At 42.0% G+C, this 27,094-nt stretch overlaps 1 protein-coding gene across 1 annotated transcript in view; it reads left to right on the top strand.

Moving 5' to 3' along the window:
• Positions 1-5,471: 5,471 nt before the first annotated feature.
• The window catches only part of fam20ca (FAM20C golgi associated secretory pathway kinase a), a 37,407-nt gene continuing 15,784 nt past the window's right edge, over positions 5,472-27,094 (top strand). Inside the window, exons 1-3 of the mRNA XM_034143215.1 lie at positions 5,472-6,839; positions 7,593-7,777; positions 11,867-11,945. Coding sequence (XP_033999106.1) covers positions 6,292-6,839; positions 7,593-7,777; positions 11,867-11,945 — 812 coding nt within the window. The 5' untranslated portion in view covers positions 5,472-6,291. The remainder of the gene's footprint in view (positions 6,840-7,592; positions 7,778-11,866; positions 11,946-27,094) is intronic.

Genomic DNA, 27,094 nt, shown 5'->3' with positions numbered 1-27,094 from the left:
CATGTGGCGGAGCCCACGCACAATAAGGGGCACACTCTGGACTTAATTATCTCAAAGGGTCTGAATATCTCAAAGGTTGTGGTGACTGATGTTGCACGCTCTGATCATTCCTGTGTTTTCTTTGAGAGCTCTATTTCTGTTCACAAAAATGTTCAGAAAGAGGTAACCACAAAGCAATATTTAACTGAAAATACTAGGGAAATGTTTACTCATAATTTTTCATCCACACTTGCCCCTGCTAACATCTCAGTAAATGAGCTAGTAGATCATTTTAATTCAAAAATTAAAAATGTTATAGATACCATTCCTCCAACTAAGGTAAAGGAAGTGATTGGCAAGAAAATATCTCCATGGAGAAAGGCCATGACCGTGAGAACAGAAAAAAGAGAGTGTCGAAAAGCTGAACGTAGGTGGCGAAAAACAAATCTCCAGGTTCACTTTGAAATCTATAAAGAGAGACTTGGCCTTTATAATTTGGAATTGAAAAACGCACGACAGTCTTTCTTCTCTGACATCATTACCAAAAACAAAAACAACGCACGTGCCTTGTTTGCTACCGTCGACAGACTAACTAACCCCCCAGTGTCAGTAGCCTCTGAATTTCTATCCACCAGGGCGTGCAATGATTTTGCCTCCTTCTTCACTGACAAAATTCAGAAAATTAGACAAGCAGTCAGTGCCTCTGCATCAGGTACAGCAAATGTGTTGTCCCTATGTCCACCTAATATCAATTCAAACACCATGACACAATTCCATCAGATTAATGGTAAAAACTTAGAGGACATTATTCAACTTCTGAAATCCTCCTCCTGCTGCCTTGATATTATTCCAACAGGATTTTTCAAAGATGTTTTTCCTTGCATGGCCTCAGATCTACTTCATATAGTAAACACATCTCTTCACTCAGGTATTTTTCCAGAGGCCCTGAAAACTGCAGTCATTAAACCGCTCTTAAAAAAGAATAATCTAGATGCCTCAGTAATGAACAATTACAGGCCAATATCAAACCTGCCATTTCTAGGTAAAATCATTGAAAAAGTTGCATTTCAACAGTTGAGTAACTTCTTGCATTTAAATAACTGTTTGGATGTGTTCCAGTCAGGATTTCGTCCAAACCACAGCACTGAGACTGCTCTTGTAAAGGTCTTCAATGACATCCACTTAAACACAGACAGTGGCAGAACTTCAGTGTTAGTATTATTAGATCTCAGTGCTGCGTTTGACACTGTTGACCACAACATATTACTAGACCGACTAGAAAACTGGGTGGGACTTTCGGCAACAGTTCTAAATTGGTTTGAGTCCTACTTAAAGGACAGAAAAAACTTTGTTTCTATAGGTAAATATACATCTGAGTTGACAAATATGACATGTGGGGTACCTCAAGGCTCCATCTTGGGGCCTCTTCTCTTTAACATCTACATGCTACCACTGGCTCAGATAATGAAAAACAACAAAATAAGTTACCATAGCTATGCGGATGACACACAAATGTACGTAACAATTTCACCAGGAGATTATGCTCCAATTCAAACACTGAGTAAGTGCATTGAACAAATCAATGACTGGATGTGTCAGAACTTTCTCCAATTAAACAAAGATAAAACTGAGGTAATGGTTTTTGGAGCCAAGGCAGAACGTATAAAAGTTAGCGCTGAGCTTCAGTCTGCAATGTTCAAAACAACAGATAAAGCCAGAAATCTAGGTGTAGTCATGGACTCTGACCTGAGTTTCAACAGTCACATTAAAACAGTTACTAAATCAGCCTACTATCACCTAAAGAACATATCTAGGATTAAAAGACTAATGTCACAGCAGGATTTGGAAAAACTTGTCCATGCTTTTATCTTCAGTAGACTCGACTACTGCAATGGTGTCTTTACAGGTCTCACTAAAAAATCTATTAGAAAGCTGCAGCTAATTCAGAACGCCGCTGCTCGAGTCCTCACCAACACTAAGAAAGTGGATCACATCACTCCTGTTCTGAAGTCCTTACACTGGCTTCCTGTGTGTCAAAGAATAGATTTCAAAATATTGTTGCTGGTTTATAAAGCTTTGAATGGTTTAGGCCCAAAATACATGTCTGACCTACTGCTAAATTATGAACCATCCAGAACTCTCAGGTCTTCAGGGACTGGTCAGCTTTCTGTCCCCAGAGTCAGAACTAAACATGGTAAAGCAGCATTCAGTTATTATGCTCCAAATATCTGGAACAAACTCCCAGAAACCTGCAGGTCCGTTGCAACTCTTGCTACTTTTAAATCCAGGCTGAAGACTTTTCTTTTTGCCGCTGCTTTTAATTGAACTATTCACATCTTAAACTGCACTGTAACTTTTAACTTTTATCCATGTATTTTTTCTTTTAATGTTTATTTTATTATCTTTTCTTTTTAATGACTGATTTTAAATGCCATTTTCTTAATGTCTGTCATTTTTGTAAAGCACTTTGAATTGCCTTGTGTTGAAAGGTGCTATATAAATAAACTTGCCTTGCCTTGCCTTGCCTTGCCTTGCCTTGTACTGAGGCATAAGTGTGTTTATTCTGGGACTTAATGAGAGTCCATACAGAGCGTCTCCACTTAATCTTCCTGAATATAAAACGACCGACCTGCAATTTTATATTTCTTTCCTGGTGTTTCATAAAATGTCAAAATACTTATGGCTCATCATGGAGCACTTTTAACCTTTAAATGAATTTGACACCATGGCGTGAATCCACAGAAAAAAGTGAAGTTGTGGTTGCTTTCTCGAGGCCCTGTGGACAAATGAAATGCTTCCTTTTGTTACCTTCTTGACATTATAATTCCACTTTCATTTAGATGAAAATGGCGTGCAATCTGAATCTCTCAAAGTGCTTTTAATTGCTTTGTTGCCAAGAGCATGAATTAAACAATTGCTTAATAATCAACTCTTTTTGACACTTTATCTCCATCAGTTTGCATGATTATTGGTACAAAAATGGCATGAGTATTGGTCAAATATGTTTTAAAACATTTGGTATAATAGGGAAGAAGTCATGTTTTGTAGAGTAGACAACTGCTTCTAGCAAACAACTATAAATATGCTTCATCGTCTGATATAGGTCTGGAACTCCTTTGTGCCAGGAGAAATTGTAGCTTGCAGGCTCAGACTGCTCCCACTATAAAATATACGATCCCTCACATGTGGTTGTTAACCTTTTATCTTTCATCTTTGAGAAGAAGCAAATTATGTCGTACATAAAATACCTTTTAGTATGCGTGGATTTCAATGTTTCTGCATGTGCCAATTTGTTTTTGTTTGGAGAAGGAGATGAGTTGGGACAGCAGGCTCGCCTTTGGGAGAACAATTTGTTTGCTTGTAAGCTTTAAGATCCTGTTTTATTTAGATGCACAAATCTGGCAGTGGCATGAACTCCAACTCAGTGCCTCTGGGAGGAGGGGCAGAAGCCAAGTGAAGCTCTTCCAGCAGGGCTCAATTGGTAAGCCACAGACACAAGCTGAAAGAAAAAGTATAATTTGTTCCTTATATTACTTTGTGATTCCACCGGGCTGAAGACATTTCTAGCTTTCTGTCTAACGTCTGCTTTATGATAAAATGGTTAGATTGTCGGAGTGTGTTTGCATATTTTTGTCTGGCAGTCTAAAGGCCTGCAATCAGCTGCTTGAATGAACTCCATGGCACTTAAAATGTTTTTCATTCAGTCCTGCAAAGTCTCAGGGAATCTAGTCCAGCCCCAGCTATAAGTGCACGCTGCAGTAATTGCTCTTAGTGTTTTGTCCCCCTGTGGTTTACAGTAAATGAGAGGTGTGTTTCACTTAATCAGCAAATTGAAATAAATAGCCTCTGAGAAGGCGGGCAGGTGTGTTTTGAATGTGAAACATCCAAGGAGAGGTTTGTGGACAAAACAAAACGGATTGTATTATAATATACATCAATCATATAAAACAGAGATTTACAGGAAACAAGCACAGACAAGCCACATGCACCTTGTGAAAAAAAAGGTGGAGACCAAACCAGAGATAAAAGTTAAATTGATAAGATATATTCATATTGTGTAAATAATCCAGCACCTCCTTATTTTATATACATTAATTATGATCTATCTATATTTTGAGCACAGTAAACAAAGTTGAACATGAATTTCACTGATGCCATTATTATTGTTTTTCTTAAAATGTTCTATACATCGCGATCATATAGTTATTGTGAATTATATTGGCTAGGATTATAGTATAGTGAAAACCTGACGTTGTGACAGCCCAAATGTTTTTTATATACATTGCTGTTTCTTTTATGAAGTAGACACTGTCTACAATGGACAGCTTCCCCCCCCCATCTATGTATATACTCGCATTTTAGACTCTGTTACTAACTGTATATCTGTGGACTTGGTATGTCTTAAATGTCCGGTTAGGATGTATTAGAACGAAATCTAAAATGAAAATTGTAAATAAGCCATCTGTATGCAAAAAACCACCTGTATGTAAATTGTAAATAAGCCATCTGTATGTCAAATATGTCTTATATGTCTTAAATTATATGATGAATTGGAAATGGGGGACCCTGATGTAAACAAGACGAAAGTCTTTCTCTGGTCTGCATCCCCTTAACAATTAATTGTATGTTTTGAGCTGTACTGTACTGTACCCAATATACAAGCTGTTAATAAACTTTTCAATCAATCAATCAAACACTTTTGAATATTTTATTAATTTGAATAGAGACATATTTATCTGTTACAAAGATCCACAGACAATTAGATCAAAGTAGTATTTATTGATAAATGTTTCTATCCATCAAAAAAGTCTAACATTCTGATTTCTTGGCTTCTTGACTATGATTTAACAGCCTTACTCTGCAATATAAATCATTGTAAATTGAATGCATTTAGGCAAACAAAAAACAAGGCTATTAAACACTTATCTAAGTGTACAATAAATCCCAATATATAGGTTACTTTGTGTACAGTGCCTGTGTGTATGCGTTTTAAAAGGAGGCCACAATCACACGCATCTGGCACTTTCTCTGCATTTCTGCTTATGTGCGAGTTTATAAATCAGCTGCCTGTTCTCTTGGGCGCTTAATATAGATTCTAGCAATCATTTATATTAGTATGTTTGTGTGTTTGACCACTGATTGTGTTGTGTTTAGCATGTTTAAACCAACTTTAGTGCCATGAGCCAGTTTATATCAATCATCTATTCTTGTGTCAACCTCTTATGGCTTTAACATTGAATTCCAATTATTCCTGATTTAGCTAGTGACCCCTTGGCTCATCCTCAGGCCCCCCTGAGTCCACTTCTAAAACAACTAGCGGCTCATTGTGCACTCTGAATAAGGGCGTACTGTGGGTATGCACTCGCATTGTCCTTCAGATCATACATCACACATCCAGCGGTGTGTTCCGGGCTGTGCCAACGCCCTCTGGCTGCGGGCAGGGGGGTTGCAGCCTCCCAGGGTTTCAGTCCTCAGCTTCTCCTCCCTGAAGCTCGCCTCTCATGTCACCAGCGCTTCAGCAGGACGCAGCCAGCCTCTTCCTCGTGACGTTACCGACGCTCAGAGGGCTCCGATCATAATATGTAACACACACACCCTGGATGAACACTTTGAAGGAAGACAAGGCGCTGTAAAGGAGGGGGTGGGCAAATGACAAGCAGGATCCCTGCACCTGCCAGCCAGTCTCTGATTTGACTTCAACGAGACAGCAGAGCGGGACAGCATCCAAGCATCTCAGCGGATCACCTATCTTTATGGAATTTCACTTTTTTTTTAATCATCCTAAATACAAGGAAGGCTGTGTTGCTGTGGACTATGTCAATCCCTCCTGTTACTTTCCCCCCAGTTATGACACATTTGACATCTCACTCCGTGCTGGCAACGATACAAGGAAGAAGATTTAAGGAAGAACATCGGTGTTTTTAACTGGAACCCACTCCTCCCTCCTCCTTTCTGGTTCATTTTCTTAACGATTTATTTAGGGTTCCGTCCTCCTCACACTGTATCCTGCTCAACAAGGCAATGAATGAGACGCACTTCTTGAGCTGCTGCCAGTGAAGAGTACACAGCCCACAATGGGTCAGTCCACCTGTCTGACTGGGAATGAAGAATTTGGACTATTGTAAAAAATAAAGACTGAGCACATCATGGAGTTGTTAAGATACGCTGACATGCATTGTGCAATGATTACAGTAAATCTGCAAGCCAACATTGCTGCTTTGTCATCGCATAACAGTGTTGGACGTCAATGTCGGTGTCTGTAAGGTGCGCTGCTCTTAAAGCTTTCTCTGCGTAAGGAAAATACATTTTAAGATGATTTTGTTTCGTAAATTCCGAGTGTTGATACTCATGGTGTTTCTGGTCGCGTGCACAATGCACATCATGATAGACTTGTTACCGAAACTAGAGAAGCGGGCGGCGGACAGCGGCGACAGCGGCTGTCAGTGCGCTCAGCACCCGGGCGGGGAGGCGCAGGGCTGGGGGAAGCAGCGCGCCAGGTCGGCGGCGGAAGCGGGCTGGCCTAACAAACACACGCTGAGAATCCTGCAAGATTTCAGCAACGAGCCGAGCTCCAACCTCACGTCGCATTCCCTGGAAAAGATCACAGCAGCCGCCGGTGACAGAGCCGAGTCCTTCCGGCGGATCAGACCGTCAGGCGGGAAGGCGGAGGACCACAAGCCGCTCATCGGAGACGCCAGCTGGGGTCGAACCGTCCCTGCCCACGGTGTCTCCCGACTGACCGCTCTCTTCGAGCATCCTTTATACAAGGTTGACCTTCCATCCTTCACGAACGATGACACTTTGTTCAACCTCAACACTGACATCAGGTTTTACCCCAAAGCAACAGGGAACCAAGGATGGTAAGCTGATGGGCATCTGTTACACTTAAAGTGGGACAGTGCAGACTGCTTTGCCATTTCTCACTGTTAATGGGAAGGTTGATCAGATGAAAGTAGGGACCAAAATCAGGTGATACTAGGCTACATGTTTGCATCATAAAGATATATGTTATCTGATATTTACAATGAAGTAGTTGTTTTGAAATAGCTTTCTTGCTTTATGATGTTTGTCCAATTTGCATACTTTTGCATAATGTCTATGCAGGCATACCTATCATGAGACATCTGCCAGTGCATATATCTGTCTGTCTGTCTGTCTGTCTGTCTGTCTGTCTTGTCTGTCTGCCTGCTTAAATATAATCAAATCAATCAGTTCCTCTATCCACCCTGTCAGTTGTATCTGCCGTCAATGTACAGTAATGTCCACTCATGCATCTGCTGCATGCACCCCTGTCTCATATTCTCATGCCATTTTACCTTATTGCGCACACAACTTATGAGTAACCATCCTGCTTGGTTTTTGTTTAAATATCAGTCAACAAAACTGTCTTTTTTTTCATCTCAAAATAGTTACAAATCCATGTGTTAATTATAGACTAAATGCTCAGTGCCAATTCCTCTACCACTAATTTCTCTTTTACAGTTTGGCTGTATCAACAGACTGCAACAAATACTGCATTCATCAATAACATCGACTTACGATAATCTGAATGGGAATCTGCTTGCACCACAACTTCTTGGTAAACCCTCCTCTCTCCACTCCCTGTTTTTCAGGCACAATGAGGAGGGGAACGAGGAGGAGGAGGAGTTCTCTCCGACAGGAGAGGTGATGGCAGAATCTTACCCCAACTGGTTACGTTTCCACATCGGCATCAACCGCTACGAGATGTACTCCAGACACAGTGTTGTGCTGGACGCCCTGCTGAAGGACCTCGCCTCACAGAGGATCACCAGCGTCGGTGAGTCAGTCAGGGAGAGCTATGTTACCAAGGTGTGTGTGTTTGGATGTGTGTATATTTCAGTGAAGTCTTGGTCAATATTTTGACTATCCTGTGATGTAATGCAACCTCAGAGGCTTTGCCACCATGGCAATATGTGTTGGGTAAAAGCAATGAAAAGTATTCATATTACAAAATAAACATGCAATAAGTTTTAGGAGCAGTATCAGCCATCAAACCCCAAGCTGGTTGATTTGATTATTATCAGGAATTTAAATGCAAAAACAGTATCACTACACAAAAATCCCAGAGGTTAGCACCTAAAATCATTAGACACTTATTTATAAGATCAGTCTTGATGGAAAAAACAAACAAAATACATAGAAACTTACATATCGATAGTCCCCCTTGCAACTCCACACGCATGCTCTAAACTCCTTTTCTTAAAAGTGAACCATTAACTCAACCCTCCCCACAGCCACCAACATTTTATTTTTTAAATAAAAAAATGAAACCTTAGAGTGGACTGAGTGCACCTCACTTCCTGTGTGTAAAGTGCGCACGTGTGTGAGAAGGAGGCCACAATCACACAAATCTTGCCCCTTATCTGTATTTCTGCTTATGCACGCAAGTTTATAAAACAGTGATCAGCTGCTTCTTCTATTGGGAGCTTACTATAGATTCTCACAACCCTTCTTTATCATATAATGTGTGTGTGTCGCTGTGAGACCATTTTTGCCCCCGTCAACATGTTTGTTAAGATGTGTGTTACTGCTGCTTAATGACTATATATATAATCCCCTAAAGGTCCCACGAGCACTTTATTTCACCTGACCGACCTTTAAAAAGAGAACATGCGCTGTGTCTAAAGTAATACAATTTAAGACAGATGGGTAGAAAAGAAGGATCATACTTGACCAACAAACTTCACAAAGTTACTAAACATCTTAATGCAAACTCAAAAGAAAGTGTAGAAAACATTTGAGAAATGTTCCCTTCTTACAAGACTACATTTCTTTACATTGCTTTCATTCCCAAATACCCATTAGTGTCTTTCATTTGAAAACAATTTGCTTTTGAACCGGATAATTGATCACTACATATTCTAAACATTCTACATATTCTGTAAGTGAACTTTAACATCAAGCCAAGCTTTGAGAAGTTCTGTTCTTAAGAAAGTAAAATATTTCCAGGTGCAATGGCATCTTGACATTTTCTAGAAATTATTTGACTATTTGTAAGAGCCAGGTCTGCTATAAGACTGATTTATACTATTTCCCCACTTGTTTTACAGTAAATACCACACGATCAATGTATCATATATCTTTAATTTATTATACCATGATTTATTATACTGACATTATTTACGCCCTGTAAAAAAGAGATGTTGTCTGAGTGTGAAGATTGCTAAAGTGGCTACATACAAACTGGACATGAATACCAACATATCCTCCAGTGGCGCATGCTGTTATCTCCATTCCTTTGTGCATCAGTGTCATTGTATTTCTTATTGAGGCTGCCTCCTCTGTCTCATTTGTATGATTCCCTCGCAGGCAACTCGCAATCTTTCATCATTCATGCTATACACATCTCAGCGTACACTTTGCTTTTTGTGCTCTCTGTTAGTAATTTATAAACCATCAATCAGCGCCCTGACACACCTACTGTATAATACACCGTCTGTCTTCTGAAAAGAAAAATGCAGTGCTTTTGTGTTTGGTAGCATGCATCAAAGCTTTGTGCCCGATAATTGGTGCCCACACTTACCACATACCTGTCCCACTACAATTACACAACAGAGACAGCATTAGAAAGTTTCCCTGCTCAGCATTTTCACTTCTCCCCCCCCTCTGTGTTTGTCTCTCTGCGGCCTTTTGTTCAGTCCTCAGCTGGACTCATAAATCATACGCACAGTGCCGTGAAGTGGCACAGGTGAGAGCGGAGGGGATTTATCATCACTGCACAGCATTCAGGGGAATCTGATGGTAGTGGGCGAGGCCTGGAGCTCTCTTAAAGAACAGAGAACATGAAGGTTTAGGAAATATATCCTTTCATTTGTGGACGCTTGGAGAAACGGCTGAAGAGATGGATCTAAGACATTTATGCACGGACACTGAGACAGATGCCTTTAGGGGAATCATAAGAATGTCTAGTTGAAGTTTACTGTTGTACAAGTCCTATTTGATTGCATGACAGTGCAGATACCATGCAGAGAAACAATCAGCAGAGCTTTTCCGCTTTTTCACAGGGGATTACCTTTAGTAGTTTGTATATAAACATTTTGTAAATGTCCAGCACAGAGCAGAGTATTGAGGTCAGCTTCTCACGCATTGTGGCTTATAGGTTCAAGGTCACAGCATTAAAACATCGTAGGGTCGTCTGCAATCCCTCAAAGGTTCAGGGATTGATGTACGAAGTTTAAAGATTAATGTATAAGGCACTTTTCCTTTGACCTGGCTTCAGTCAATCTAGAACATGTGTAGTCCTAATGCCGTCAGCAAATTATTTGGCTTTCAATTTCACTCAATATCCATCCTCTGTGCTGAAGAAGAGGCACTGACCAAAGGTAATGTAGATGGAACTTTGTGCAACAGTGGATGTATCATACTAAAGCTTTTTGAAAATGAGTCACGGTAAATGGGGAGGCTTGCCAGCGGTGAGTAAAGCAAAGTGAGACAGGCGGAGCATAACGGAAGGAAAGAGAATAAAATAATGACATATAAAAACAAGGGACATCTGAGGGAAACACCAAGAAGCCTATAAACACAAAAGACAGTTCTGTGTAATGGGTGAAGTACAGCCAGCAAGCCATTCAATAAGTGGGTCCACTACAGCGGGCTTATGTTGATTTTGGGGTTAGGCAGAAGCGCTGTATTGTGTAATATGCTCAAGTTAATGCTCTGTAATAAATGGGCAAATCCCCCGAAAGCCTGTCCATTATGACAGAAACACAAGGCATTAGGACAGGCCTGGCGCTCCCTTTGTTTGAGTCGGAGGCAGACAGGAAGCTCACAGTGAGTCTCCGTCAGCCTCTGGGAGACACCGCGGACATGACTGATCGTCAGAGACATGTGCCCCCCGCTCCTCACCCGGGGCCAAGGAGCTCAGCCTAGTGGGAGTCAGAGGAGAAGCAGTCTAATGTGCACAAGCAAATCCTGACAAAGTGTACAGAGAAACATCTGCTCAGAATCAGGTCTGTTACGTGCACATGTACAGTTCATTGTTATTTGATTCAGGAAATGAAGAGTCCTCCGAGTTTCGATACAATAGGATTCTCAAAATGTTATTGCATTAAAATAAAACGCAAGTTGTATTTATCAAGTGGACTTTATGTGGACATAGAAACTGCTTTCCAATGCAAGTGTTATAGCATTTACAGTATAGTTTTCAATACCCAATCCTAGAAGGGATCCTATGAAACTAAATGATTAGAACAGCAATGTAAAGAGAAAGTAAGATGCAATAAAGCACACCAAATATAAAAAATGAGAGATGAGCACATGTATCTCTTGCTGAATTAACATGGATGTGGTGGCTCTTTTTAAAAGTGTGCAATACAAAGTGTGCAATACAAAATACAAGTTGCGAGTTCCAGGACTTTTGACAGACAATGTTTTGCAAAATGAAACCTACTGTACAACTGCCACTTGAAGCTGCTCTGCTAAAGCGCTGTAATCTCTGGATGTATTTGCAAGACTTCTGTCACTCAGTCATTGTGCAATTGTTGCCTTTCTCAAAGCTGCACATGTTGTTATCAAGACACAGTCACTCTGTCACACTCTGACAAATTGTCCATTTCCACTTCCATCCCTCCATCAAACCCAGAACTAGCAGAAGAGTTGTCAGCAGATGCTTTTCACACCACTCTGTCTCTCAGTCACACCCAGCTCCTATCTGCCACAATTTCACTTTGATTGTACAGTGTCTGGCAAATTGGTCAGCAGATGTGATAGCTCTATTGTGCAGCCATTGCGTCCTCCAATTGGCAAGCTACAAAACAGCTGTGCAATTGTGCGGGCATATTTCTGCGTGCTAATGTTTATATGCCTGCATGTGTGTTTGTTTATGCCTGAAATACTCATCAAACATTTCGATTGTTTTTCCTCTCAGCCATGAAATCGGGAGGCACCCAGCTGAAGTTGATCATGACTTTCCAGAATTATGGACAAGCGCTGTTCAAGCCCATGAAGTAAGTAGCACAGATAGACTGCATTTACATATTTCACTACATATCAGAAGGGGACCGCAGATATTGTTAGAGCACACATCTTATAGAAGTTTCTCTGCTTCAACAGATCTCTTAGATTTGAGGAAATCTGCATTTTCCACCAAAAATAACTAACATCAAAAATCTGTTTGATACTCATGGCTTGATGCGCCCACTTGTAATGCATACGTTTCAAGAGGGCTACAGGAAATCTCATCTGACTACGTTTCAAGAGCTGCCGCTGCATCTATCGGTGCGTTCGGGTACACAGCTCTCCCCTCTGTGTGATCTTTTTCTGTCTGCTTTTTAATTAACATCATCAGGCTTATGTGATAATTAAAATGAGCATTGAGCCATCGTCGAGGCGTCTTTGGGGAGGCATGTATGCTAGCAAAGGCGCATGGCACATGAAAAAGAAATACCCTCCCTCTCAGCTGTCTGAGTTTTGCCCGATGAATTCCCATAACACAGATAAACAGCGTCCAGGCCAACTGGGCTGCGATCAGAAGTAATTGCTCAGGAACCTGGTTTGATTGCTATGATATTCAGAATAAGTTTCTACATGAAAGCCTCAGTGGAGAGTATTGGATTTTTGGGAAAGAGACTTTGAGACAAGACAGATGGGTTGTTGTTGTTGTTGTTGTTGTTGTCGAACTTGTGATTGATACTTGTGAAGGCTCACATTATGACAGGTAGAGTGTGTGATGATTCTGTGTTGCAACAAAACCGTTCCCATTGCTATAGCCACAGTAGTGGGAGGATAAGCAGTTTAAACTGAAGATGCTACTGAATATATTTTCACTGTCTCGGCTGCAAAGTTTCTTCAAAGTTTCTTCACCTAATGTTTGGTGTTCATATTCCTGATTCAGCTCCTCTTCACAAGACAGCAGCGGTGGCAGGTCAGAGCTGCACAGGAGTTATTTTTCTGTCTCCTAACTATGCATTTCATTCCAAGGTCAATCAGTGGTTGTTTTTTTTATAACATGAGGCATTGTTTTTATGAACTGAGCCGCAGAGAATACGGTCCAAACAATGGCCATCTGAGCATTTGTTGTAGCTTTCATACACGCAAACCATTCAAGTCAACAGCAGGACACCCAGCAGGCATCAATGGCATAGTCATATCTGACAAGAGCAGAGATTACCCTGTGTTTTGTGGTTACATTTGACTGGATTAGGCTTTGAGGGGCTGATGTAGGCAACATAGACATTATGTGTACATGTGTGAGTCATGCGTGATGGCAGGATGGGTCAAATAAGGAGAAGAGCGTTCTGAGTTGTGTCAGGCTGTTGCTCTGAGCATCATGTGTTATTAGCGGTGTTAGGGGGATGGCAGACATCATCAGCAGTCGTGCAATGTCTTATTATACATGCATATGTAGGTTCAATTATGTTTGGTCAAGCGGAACACAGATAATGAGTCCTTTAGGAGTGAAGGTTGTGTCAACTCCTGATATGTCTGCATGACTAAATATATTTATATATATTTATTTACTAGTTTTTATGTCTTTAGAATATACATTTTACTTGTGTATTTGAGCATAAAAAAGTATATTTATTGCTCTGTTTTGCTATTTATGGCACTCTATCCAAAACATTTAAAAGAATGCTTATTCATTACAGCAGATGTAAGTCAAATCTTTCTCAGTTGCTGTCAGAAACTCTTTTTGACAGTAATTACATGTCACATTCTGGATTATATGCTACAGATTCCCGCAGCTCTTTATTTAGCCTGTCAAATTTAATTTAAACATAATGCTTTGACAGTCACAATCATCTGTCTCCAGTGTTTACAGATATTATACCAAAGTCCTCAGAGCGGAAATACAAAAACATCAGATTTTCCTGCGAAGTAGAAGAATAACCTTTGTTCTTCTTTTGTTAACGCACACCGTGAGGTTTTGATTTCTCATGGCATTGATGTGTCCCACTTTTATTTTTGGATCTGTGGTGCATTCTGGGTACAGTAGTTCAGAGAGTTGTTGTATTGCATTGTTTGTTTCTTTCGCTTGTCCCATTGTGCAGCATCAAGTGGTGCTTCAAAGAGGCTTTGATGTTTCAGGCCTCCTTTGAGCAGAATGCAGATCTGTTCAGTGGAGTGGGCCAGGAGACTGCACACGCTGACAGCCTGCCAGACACCTCCACACGATGTTGTCTCTGCGCAGCGATGGTAAAAAAAAGTTAGCTCCGTTTTATCTGTCTGAAAAACTCTATGATTGGGTTTGATGATTTAAAGAGGGTGCCCACAAAGGGGAAGAAGATGCTTGTTAGTTTTTTAAAACTGCAATTTGCTTAAGTGTTTTAGGTCGCGACGGCTTGTTTTTCCCCCCACAAAAAAAAGGCTTTTCCTCAAAATGTTGTGTCTGCCAGATGTTTGTGATCCTCCCAAGCATTTTAATCCGACAATTAAATTAAATATGTACAAGTATAGTTCCTCAGTTGTTGATATTGTAAATGAGGTCAAATGCAAAACGGCAGGTATTTCCACTAATCATATCCTTCGATGCCTAAGATGATTATGAGTGGATGATCACAATGGTGACAGCATGAGGAAATTAGTTCAAAATACACTACATTTGAACTTAAGATGGTAGGATCTACCAAATATAATTTGTCTGACATTCAAACTGTAATGACGTTTACAAAGGATTGAACTTTGAAATTCCATCGACATTCATTTTGACGCCATCAGCCTTAAAAAAGGGAAAATATATATTCTGTAATACAACATATTTATATAAATGCATGTTGTCGTTAGATTGCTGCTGGACCGCCCTGTTAATACCCATGTGTGCTTCCCTTTGTGTGCAGCTAGCGGAGAGTTAAACTGTTTTGTTGTCTGCAGTGAAAATGTTGATTTGTAAGGCAAAATACCAACAATTATCCAATTGGAAATGAGGACAATTACCTTTTTATCAATACATTTTTACTTTTGGTCATGTCAATGATATAGAAGTTGGTAGAAATGTTTGGATCACACATACAGTATTACACAGGATTCTACGCAGCCACCACTACAATTCGACATATAGTATAATCATTATATAAGTGTACTCTTATGTGTATCCTCAACCATCCTGAAAACACTGGGTTTTACCAGAATAAATACAACAGCAATAAAATAAAATAGTTATTGTTGATTGAGAGTTTCAATGTCAATGTAAGGAATGGTTATTCTAAGCTTCTAACTATCCAGTGCACTCCATAAAGCTGGGATATCAGATGGCTCTGAAAGTAAGCGTCAAAGGCTGTAGAGGATGGAGAGGAATGAAGTGACATGTGGAAAGAGAGCGCTGGTGTTGGAAGACAGATGAGAGGCAGAGATAGACCGGAGGGGGGGGGGGGGGGGGGGGGAGCAGGCGAGCAGGCGGCACTGCCAACCTGTCAAGGAACTGGGGCTTCCAGCTGGAGCCGGGTTACAGGCCGAGGGGCGGCCCTCCATGCCAGCCCTCCGCGTCTGTCTGGCTCAAGATCCAGGTTCCTCTCCCTACCCATCCCCTGCTGCCAATATCCTGGTTGTGGTGTATACAGAACTACAATGTTCATGTCATGCTAATTGGATTTGTCAGATGGAGGGTTGGGGGATTGAAGGAGGAGGTGTAAGCCTCAGATATGCAAAAAAAGAATAAATGTTTCCATCGCACGCTGTTTGACAAGCCTGTTCCCAAGCCCTCGCTTTGATTCTGATGAATGTCTCATAGTTCAAAACGGTTTATACATCGCAGGAATAGCAGAAATGTCCCTGTTTGTTGTGTACATGCCCCAGTCATGCCGTGAGCTGTTATATCAACACACGGGGTTCATTGCATGTAAACACCATGTGCGAGAACATATATATAGGGCACACATGCGCGTCCTTTAGCACCGTGGGGACTTAGGAGACGTCTCATGTGCATGAGCCAGATGAGCTCTGACACGCTCTGCTCTTAGCGCTAGTAAAGCCAGTGGGGTTGGCCGTGCAGGCTCTTAGCTGCAACACCCAGGAGGCTGCTTCATTTTTTATCATCTGCAGGCTGTTTCATAACCACAAGTCCATTTGAGGGCCTCATCATATCTACTGCGCCCCAGTTGGGTTATGACTGACATTCCTCCAAGGATCCTCTCCATGTCCTGTAGACGGGGGGTAATTCTATTAGTGCTGAAGCCAGCTAATGCCCTCTGCAGAGAGCCTCTCCCTGCTCTGGGTATTGATCTGATTATAAAAGATTGATGATTTATTATTGATTTACAGGCGTTCATGTAAAGTGTGGGAGGAAACAGCTGTTCATATAGTGTTTTTGATGGCTTGCTGTATTTATGGTATACGCTTGATGCTTACAGTTATTTCCTACATATGAAAAGAGAATTTTAGCTCCAAATGCCAAGATCACAATCCTGTTAACTCATGAGAGCAAGATATATAGACCAAATGGCATCAACATCTGCTTTACAGACTGATATGTTCTTCTGTGAATCCGTGTGTGAATTGTTTGCACATGTGAACAAATCCCATCACATGGAGCCTCAGAAGATCCATCATGATCCAAAGAAGCCCCATTGTTAGGACCCTGAACATCTCATTTCATGGATCAACTCAGCATGATGACATACACATGCACACTGTACATCTACATATGCTTGTAAACGTAGGAATTCACTGCACTACCGCATACAAAGCCCCCTCCTGTATTCACGAGTATCCTTTCTGATGTATTTTTCATTTTCTTAGACCTTTAAGGTAAACGTATTGCTCACATCATGTCAATTTCAGTTTTTTTTTCTTCTTCTTTGGTAGTCACTTGTTTAACAGTGTTTCCCTAAAGAGCTCCCAGAAGGGCCATAAGAATTCTGCTGCCTCTCATAAGTTAGACACACTTTTGAGAGGTGCAGTTTGAGCTCATCTTTGGGTGTGTGCACAGATGAAGCATGTTATAGACAGCTGTTCGCACAGCTGCGGCTCACACACACACACGCACACAATAGCATATGCACACAAGCTGCAAAGAGAAGGACGCTGAGGGGGCTATAGAGTTCACGCACCCTCCATCACCCAGGGCTGGTACTGGAGAATGTGTGCGCGGCGAGCCAAGTCGCAGCTGTATCCGCTCACTCAGAGCTGTGGGCATATTACACAGAAGGTGACGACTGCGAGCCAACTCTATGTCTGCACACACTGTAGAGAACTAGCTCATTCACTCCCGACCGCTCACTATTTAACACTTCCCTAATGATTTCCAGCGTGACAAGTCAAAAAAGCCTTGAAGCGCACACGAGACTATAAAAGGGATGACATGTCAGGTCTTTTTCCGTGGTGCTCAATTTAACAAATAAAAAGCTGTAAGTGTCATATCTATATTTGAACGTGATGATTATGTAAACCATGGCTTTGTCAGAGGCTTTTCCCAGCAGCCCCTGCTCTGCCGGCCCTGGCATCAGATTGGCCTCACAGAGGGTCCACTCATGTCACACCAAGACCAATCATCGAGCATCGGACACAGCAGCGCAGGATGTGAAGCAATTGGTCTGAGGTGACTTTTGAAATAGATGACGATCTGTAGAGCAGGTGTGGTCTGCTCATGAGTGGGCAGATCGTGTGAAGTTCATCTAGGAAGTGGTTTATACTTCTCTTTTTGTCCTCACTTCGGTTTGTATTTGTGCTTGTGAACATATAGCTCGACAATACATGTTGTGGGTTTGGGGAGAAAGAGAAAACACAAGTGTATATCGGAAGAAAAGAAGAACTGGATTATGTAAGACAGAGAGACAAGCTGTCTACCCTGTTTGACAGATGTCGACAGAGGGAAATACCTAAGAGTGTTGTACAAGAAAACACTTTGATTGTGTTGACATCCCTGTGGGGGTTAGTCTTTACCTTTTCTTGGTGAGGTTAAGAAACTAGTTACTTGTTTCAAAAGATTTCATTTTGAATGCAATAGGGTGCATTTTCTTACTGAACAATGTATGTCCAGTGCAGAATAGTGTGTTCCTCAATATTGTGAGGCTGATGGTGAGGCTGCAACTGGAATGAATAGAGTTTGCATCTCATTATGGAGCTCCAATTAACATTAGCCTTTTCTATTAGCCCACAATCATTGCCTAATTTAACCAAATGTCTCGCCTAGCCCTAATCACACCTTGACCATAGTTTATTTCCCATAGCCTCAATATTTCCCTAGACCCTAGACTTTGAATGTAAGCTAATTAATACAGGAGGTGGTTCCAGCAGTAACATTTGATTTATTAAGAAATGGCTTTTGTTGGTTGTAAAAAATGGAAACCAGACACAGAGAAACACCCAAGGCAAAGTTAATGTCTGCTGTCAAACATTATATTTATTGTCTCTCACACACACACACACACACACACACACACACACACACACACACACACACAGTGGATGTTGCCATTTCACAACATCTGTTTCTCCTGCAGCTTCGTACTCGCAGCCAGGCGGCCTTAGAGGGCAGGCCCGATGGCTCTTATTCAGGCTCGCGGCACTACCGGCTCCCTCTGCCCGTCTTTAAGATGAATTTGTTTTTAAGCTGCTCTAATGTGGCGGAGGATTGCTCATCTTACATAGCCACTTTTCTCTTTCCCTCCTTCCACACTCCTCTTTCATCCCGACACTCACCTCCCGACTTCTTTATTAACCTTCAAAGATTGATGCCGTCTAGCTTCAGGCTGCTACTGCTGTAACATCACAGCAAGGGTCGTACCATGTGTGTAGGTTCTCACTCTCTTTTGCCCTCATTTACACGGATTTATACTTTTTTCTATTTCAGGCAGTCATGTAAACAACCCCGCGTAACGAAATTCTCCATATTTCAGTTACACACTGTGTTGTTGCTTAGCAAAGGATGTGGGTTGTTTGCCTGTGATTGAACTTGAAGTGTTTATATCTGGTTAACCATGCATGTGCGTGTGTGTATATGTGTGTGTTTCGGTGCAGTCATTGTGTGGGCGCTGTTATGCGTTGACCTCTCGTAGGCTGTGAGATGAGCCGGTTAATTAGCGCGATGCTTTGACGCTCGTGTAACCAGCTGCGTTCAGTGGCTTGTCACATCTGCCCAGTCCTCGGCACACACACTGTTTCAGCTGGTCATTTGTGGCAGTGAAAGTTGAATTAAGCTTAGTGAAGTCTTCATAAAGTATACCGCCAGTGTTCAGTGTGTAATGTTTTAATTGAAGTGTCAATCACTTATGTGTGTTCTGCTTAATGTCTTTTATGACTCGTCGTTAAAGTGTGCGCTCAGTCATTTTATATCATTCCCATCCATCATAATTAACAGCTGACTCATTTCTAGATGTTCTCAAAAGAAGTGACATCTTTTCATGTCTCTCTTTCTCTCTGTGCCCGCGTGTTGTCTGTGTCTCAGCTCGTTGTCTCTTTTCCAGTTGAGACCCTGAACGTGCCTGTTAATCATCTCAAGTCTCAAATGTTTGTCTGACACACAGAAACTGAAACACAGAGAACTGGTTTACGTTTTGTCTCCCGAGCACGAAACTCCCATCACACCCTCGTCGCTCTCACACACTTCACATATCGACATTCTTCATGAATGTTTTACTAGGTCAGCTCCTGAAGAAGTGGCTTTCCTTCCTCACCATCCCTCCCTTCATCCCTTCTCTCTGTCCATCTCTCTCTCCGTCTCCACCTCCCTTTCTTGCCCCTTTCTTCACTTTGTTTGTTTGATTTGTTGAGGCGGTACTAATCTTCGGCTTGTCCCTCGCCTCTTTGCTCTGTATTTTTAGATTCTCTCCGTTTTCTCTCTCTCTGACAAGTGTTTATGCACTCACAGTGTAATGTGGCAGAGCCGTGAGTATCCTAATCGTAATGTGATTACAGGCCGACTGAGTTGCTGGAGATGATACCATGAGTGAAGGAGCAGGTCCAATAGATCAAGACACTTTTTTATAACACCAATTATGGAGAGTCATTGGATTGCATTCTTGTGTAAATGTGATATGAGGAATGTTGAGGAAATAATCTGCATGGAAACATCTTAGAGGCTCTTCCAGGAAATAGTCAAAACAAAATCACAAAATCTACAGGCTAGCTGTGTCCTCCGTTTATAGTCTGTATGCTAAGCTAAGCTAACCAATGATACGCATATTTCCCACATGTGGAACTCTTCTTCTTATAACAAACATTGTTGGTTAGAAAGACAAATAGGATAATGGCTGCAAGGGGTTGCAACCATTGGCTTAACAGACTTGTGTAACTTTGGTAATGTTTTGTGATGAAGACATGATGGATCTCAAGCTTGCACCAACCTTACACAATTCAAGCAATGTTGTTTGTTTTGAGTTTTCAGAACAGGTTTCCTACTGTATAACCAATCACAGTTGCATATACAGTAGGCTGATTTGATGCCTATGTGATGATGACTAGATCAAGAGGTCTGTTGATTCTTTAATCCTAGCGTTTTGGTTCTGATATTTGAACTGCAGGCCGGTGTATATGTTTGTTTTTGTGTGTGTGTGCCCATGCCTGTGGATGTGTGGTTGGGAGCAGAGTGTGTGTTACACCACATCACAGTGAATCACATTCTTGCTGTTGTGCACGCTTGTTGCGGTTCCTGGGCCTGTTCTTTTCACTGCTTTGTGTGGTTATGTTGCTCAGCCATCCTAACTTATCATTAAAGCCCAAAATACTGTATGGGGGGAATTCCTAAGCTTCCCACTAGGAATGTCGCTGCCGCATTTGCCTGGAATGCTGCAAATTAATTTCCCTCCAGGAGGTGAATTCTAGACGAATATCTATTTTTACGAGGTGAGGAAAGCAAGGCAAACCCTGACTTATAAAGGGAATACATTGTGTAACTTAGGCAGAAGTATCCACTGAAATGACACAAACGTTCCAGGTTGGTTATCTTAAATGAGCACTCTGGAACGCTGTATTTAATTGAAGGGAATTTTCTGGATAATTGTCCTCTAAGTGTCTAGGTGAATCCACAATCTGAGAGTAAGCGTCCTTGTAATTTAGCAATTTACCAGTAAGACAACAACTTACTGTGCGACAGAAACATGGCTAATGGCCCCTGATGTTTTACATTTGTATTCTCTCTCAGGAGCCATAATGAGGATAATTGTTTGGGCTCAGACAGACCAAAAGGGCTGATTCTTCTTCTTGTTTTTTTATTATAGCAGTCTGAAAATGACAGAGCACACATGCCGTATTGTTACTTTGTCACTAAATCAACTGTTGCCTCTTAACAATGGGACCACACGCACTGCAGCACCCAGTCATTAGATAACAGCCTTTCCCAGGTAGATCTCTCACAGTCCCGCTGAAAGTCTCTCCAGGCCGAATGAATGAAACAACAGTTCTTGGACAGAGAGAAAGAGTGCGAGCATTGTGCCTCTGTAACTTGGGCCTTTTGTGACAGCATGCATAGAGGTTAATACATCCATTATGGGCCAGACCTGTGCTTGTCTAAGCCTGTCCCATATGCAAGGTGGCAATTAGGCTGTGTGTGACTCCCCTGTCCCCCCCTGTCCCCCCCGACAGGCCAGAGGAAGAGCAGGAGAATGCAATCATTGTGTAGTCAATTAAAGCAGAGGACGGTTCTGCCTGGCTTTGCCCATTGTCAGGGCAGGATGTGGGAGGGGCTGCGGTGGCCAGGTCTGGTATCACCGGGCCACCTGATCCAGGGGCTTGCCTGCTGGGTCACCCCTCACCCCCCACCGTCCTTTTTTGCAGCAGTGATGCAAACAGAAGAGCCTCTGTGCAGGAGGTGCAGGGAGACTCTCGTTGTCGGTTGTACTGCTGCCGGGAAGATTGTTCTCAAAAGGAGAGCTAGTGCAGCCTCTGAGATATCAAAAACTCTTAAGATAAATCTATTTCAGATGTAGCATACAGTATGACAAGGTAGAATTTAAATATCCCAGTTGTTTGATATTATTTATTTATATTTGAGAAAGCACTGTCCCCATGGTCTACCTCTCTTTAAGGTCGTTACACAGCAACATTATTTAATTATACATTCTATAATCAATTCTAAACACTAGCTCACGTTATAAATGTATACAATTATTGAATAAAAATGCAACAAAATACAGATGTAATGTTCAGACTTTTGATTTCACACTGGACACCAGTCACAAATGTAAATGTCCCCTCTGTGGGACGAATAAAGGTATTCTGATTCTGATTCAGTCTCCTGGGCGTTTGACCCAATTGCGTTCCCCTCTGAATGTAATTGTCAGTGCACTTTAGTTGTATGGGAATGTGATTTTTAGTAGACCAGGCTTGAACAGAAACTGAATTTATCCACAGGCAGGAGCACACTGATGTAACAGCTGTCCTCCCAGTGGACCTGTAGGCAGGCAGTTAGTCTAGCAAGTATTAAAAGATAAAAATACCATATTGTCTTTGATTCTGCCATGTCGACAAATAGCTCTGTGTATGTGTAAAGTGGGTTTATACTGTACAGCAGAGAAATGAGCCAACTTCACTATGGTATCTTCTGCTTTTATATATACATGAAAAGAAACTGTGACCAAATCTAGCTAGTTACTGTATAGCAAACTTGTGAAACTAAAGGTCTACAGCCACGCTCTGGGACAAAGGCGCAGTGGTCCTTTGAGCTGAATTTGAATTACGACATCCTCAATTTGCGATGCTAAAATGCTGATCTACAGTAGGGCAGACTCAGGATGCTATTGTATGCTAACATGAGTGCCATTAGACAACATTAGAAAAACTGTCACATTTTGTCCAGATGTTGGCACTTAAAGAAATCACAAAAGTTTTGGCAATTACACCAAGGGTGGCAATAATGTGGCAACATATCCAAAAGTTGTCAACCTAGTCACAAGGTTATTGAATCATGAACAAAGGAAATGCTGTGTCAATCAATGTATTTGAGGTAAAAACTTCAACATGCTGGTGCTACTAGAAGTCAGGGATTTAAAAGTCATTGGGATTCATCCTTTGGTCTCCTTCCTTTTTTCAATTTAACACATTTCATTTGAATGTATCCAGTGTTCCTTAAAGTGGACCTATCATGCTATATTTGAATAATAAAGTGTAGGACTATACCTACAGTATATAAGGCATATTTATACTTTTTTTTTTTCAAAATACCAAACAGATCATGCATTTTAGCCATGCCTCATTTTGCTCAATTTGAAAAAAAATTGCTCTGTTTTTGCAAGGGCAGATTCTGTGAGAACAGCACCATCTACAGGCCTGGCATATGTACTACAGCGTCTCCAGCGCTTTCGAACGGCAATGGCCGTGGCTGTCTCCTCCTGATTGGTGGAGTTGGCCCAATAGCCGTAGCGCCACCGTCCTGACGTCAGGACAGTGTTCAAATCTGGATCAGTTTTTATCAGATCCGTTGCAGCCCCTTTTTTAGAGATTTGGGTATGGAGGAAAATAGAGAGGGTTGTGTTTTCTGACACTTGGTGAGTTCCCTGGAACACCGGGGACACATATTCATGTATAAAAGACGTACAAAAGTGCATTTTGCATGATAGGTCCCCTTTAAGACAACAACTGGCTGGTGGAGCTATAGGACAATCAGAAGTCAGTAGGCTTTGAGATGTTTGTACACGATTTCAGACGTTCAGTCGGGAACACAGCGGTGGACCAAGCGCCCTACAGCCTGACATTACATCTCTCTAACCAGGCTGCTTGTGAGACATAAAAATGCCACCTAGTCCTAATGCTATAGAGTGCATCTGTGCAAAAATAGAATGTGATGTGGTTTATCGGATTACGATGTGCTGTATTTTAAGATGTTCATTATATTGTGCCCCTCTCCTGAGGTATAAAAACAAGAAGGACCAATGCACCAACACCCCATCATCATTACATTATGATCAATTGCAACACAGTCTGCAGTGACACTAAAGGTCACATTGCAAAAGGCAGCCGTCACACGATGATGCATGGACAGCGCCTTGTGATGCGCTGTATGAGAGTTACAGTGAAGATAAATATTGGTTCTCGGATCCTTGCTCTTTTACATGTGAGCTTCATTTGCTTCTATCCCTTGCTATATAAAGTGTGCTGTAATGTATCTTTAGAGCGATGTCTTTGATAGACACTGACTGAGGAGGAATTTGTCTTTGCAGAAATCTATTATGGATTCTAGTGTGAAGACATCCAAAGACTCCTCCTTATTCCTTTCACATAGAAATTAACTCTATTCACCCTCAAGTGCACTGGACTCGATCTAGCCCACTTAGATCTTTCACAAGGATAAATGCAACCCTTGGAACTGTTTTTCCAGTGGCTTTACCACTTCCTCCTTCACCGCCATCACCCACTCATGACCACAATGACATCTCTCAGCCACCACTTAGCCTCTGATGGATGGTTTCTATTTAGGAAACGGCATCTGACCGCAAACCACTGAGCACAACAAGACTGTTGACAGGTCTAAATAGAAAAGTTCAGCTGTGGGAGAAAAGCAAACATCCATGTCTCGATTTGGTGGCCTCGCCTGCAAAATAGCTTTCTGGAAAGACTTTTTCGATTGCTTTCTTTGGTCGGGGAATCAACGTTTTTGAGTTTTATGTAGTTAGGTTTTAACTCGGTAGTGTGCGATCCATTTTGGGGCGGTGAGGAGAAGTGGTGTTGAAAATAACTGACAGTTTGCTCAAATAAAGCTGTTCCCTTTCTGAGCTGAATGTAGTGATGGATGAACTGCAGGCGCTTTTAGCACTGAACAGAACAGGTTGTTATGACAACACCAAAGCTTCTCAGGTTATTAAGAAACACATTCATTCGGAACGTAAAAACAAAAGACAGCGCTTCAAAATCAAATGGTAGTCATCAGTTATGCGCAGCTGGAATATGGCATTTTAACAAGCCTCGCATCAGACTAATTAAGGGAAAAGTCGTTAGAGAAAATAAACGCCAGCCTCTGTGTGTTTCCGTGTGAGTTCATGTTTGTCTCTGTCAGTCTTTATCTGCTTTTGTGGTGTGTCCACATTTAGTTCACTGTAAGTAAACACACATGGTGAAGGGAGTGACTGGCTATCAGCCACACTGTCCTTCAGGGAAATGAAATCGGAAAGAAGTAAAGGGGGGGGGGGGGGTGATGGAGATGTGTTTGTGGATAGATGTCTGTCTAGTTTATAGCCAGGGAACCTTAAGGTGGCACACACCTGAGGAAGAGAGGGGAAGATCAATGTGGGGTTGGTAAAGATTGCTTACAGCTAAGGCTGGATTATAAATCAGAATGATATCAAAATCGCAGGAGGTGCAATATTTGTTAAAGGCGAAATGTGTGCCAAAATAACACAGTGAATAAAGTTTTGTAGGTCATAAAGATATCCTGGCCTACTATTTTATTATACAGATTTAAGAAAAAACCTTTGTTTGATATCTTTACAAAATATCCCACCTTGATCATTTACTATACAGTTCTATATACATGGGTTTTTACATTATGAATGTGTGGGAGACAGTGGGTGTTTCTCAATCGCGAGTACGCTTGCTTGGTAGCACATGTCTGCCGAGCATCTTGCTTCAGAAGCGAGGCAAGAATACTTCCTGGCATTCGGAAAACAAAGAGTGGAACAGGCTAGCAAGTGTGCGTCATATGAGAGGCCCCGCTTTACATCTTCCGCCACAGATTTGGGGAAATTGGTCCGTGCGCAAAGCATTGTGGGGATTTTAAGACCGCGGAGTCTACTCATGTGCAGCCTCGATATTTCTCCAAACGGAGTACGCCGGGCTCGGTAGATTTCCAAGTATGCTGGAGATTGGAACAGTCCTTTGGCGGCACTCGATGACGTAGTATGCTTGAAATAGTGGCTCGGAAGCAGCTTTACTCGCGATTGAGAAACACCCCCTGTGTGTGTGTGTGCATTTTTCTTATCTTTGGGTCAACATAATAGGATTGTTTTGGATAAAGCCCCCCCCCCCTCATAGATAAGATAATGGATGTCCCACAATGCTTACTCACAATCCAATTAACTTCTTCTGGCTCAAACCATACACAAATCCTCCATGTCCAAGCCCTAGCAGTGTGTGTGTGTGTGTGTGTGTGTGTGTGTGTGTGTGTGTGTGTGTGTGTGTGTGTGTGTGTGTGTGTGTGTGTGTGTGTGTGTGTGTGTGTGTGTGTGTGTGTGTGTGTGTGTGTGTGTGTGTGTGTGTGTGTGTGTGTGTGTGTGTGTGTGTGTGTGTGTGTGTGTGTGTGTGTGCGGTGGGTTTGGGGAACTAATGCTTCCCAGGATTTAACATAATTTGCTCTAATGGATGTTTGCTGTTCAGCCACTACTTAGTGATAATCAAATCAATCTTAGCGGGCTGTAGTGCAGGCTCGCTCGGCGGACGGACCTTCGTGCAGAGCCTCTCAGTAAAGATTCTCACTTTAGAGATGATTTATATGGCTTGGCAGGTGTTCCAGTCTTCTCTTCCTCAGCACTCATTCTGGCCCACTAGTGTGCCAATTTCCACTCAGGGAATCTGCTTTGAATTGTATCCCAAGAGGAGAACACGATTGTATTTCCCCCCTTGGTCAGAGATTTCTTGTAGCCTTTTATAACCTCACATTTATTTGATGATTGTGAGAGAACATGCCGTCTTCCTAGAAACACATTATTGTCCCAGCTTTTAAGACGACATAATGTGCTCCAACTAAAGGCATGGTAGCATCCACCCTTTCTTTACCCTACAGTCAACTGCAGGGAACAATCAGAGGGAATTCAGACTGAGTGTAGCTGCCTTCTGCATCTCTCCCCAAATCCTCATAAGTCTGAGCGGAGAGACGGCTTTTCGCTGGCCCTGCACTTTCTGCCGCTTACGGACTGGGATTCTTTTCTCCCCTGCTCTCATCAGCTTCAGCGTACATGTCATGCTGAACACCAGGGCTTGTTACTTAGTCCCTGTGAGAAGGAGACTCATGGTAATGCCCATTGATTTTGTATGCGGGCAGAAACTAAAACTTGCACACAGTCGCATACAAGGAAAGATCTTAAAATCCACATTGATCCCAACAAGCGAGCGCTATCCAGTTGTTTTTTTATTACGGAGGTGATGTCGGCCTTTGTTGATCTGTTGGTGCCTCTGTAAGAACAGAAGCGTCAAGGTGGATGCCGTACTTTTTCCCACATTATGTAGTTTGAATCTGGCTGTTGGTTCTTTGAAGTCCCCCCCCCCCCTCCCCCCTCTATCTACTCCTCCCTCTCGA

The sequence above is a fragment of the Trematomus bernacchii genome, unplaced genomic scaffold (genome assembly GCF_902827165.1).
Source record: "Trematomus bernacchii unplaced genomic scaffold, fTreBer1.1, whole genome shotgun sequence".
In the NCBI taxonomy this organism is placed as follows: domain Eukaryota; kingdom Metazoa; phylum Chordata; class Actinopteri; order Perciformes; family Nototheniidae; genus Trematomus; species Trematomus bernacchii.
This window is presented reverse-complemented; position numbering and strand designations above follow the sequence as displayed.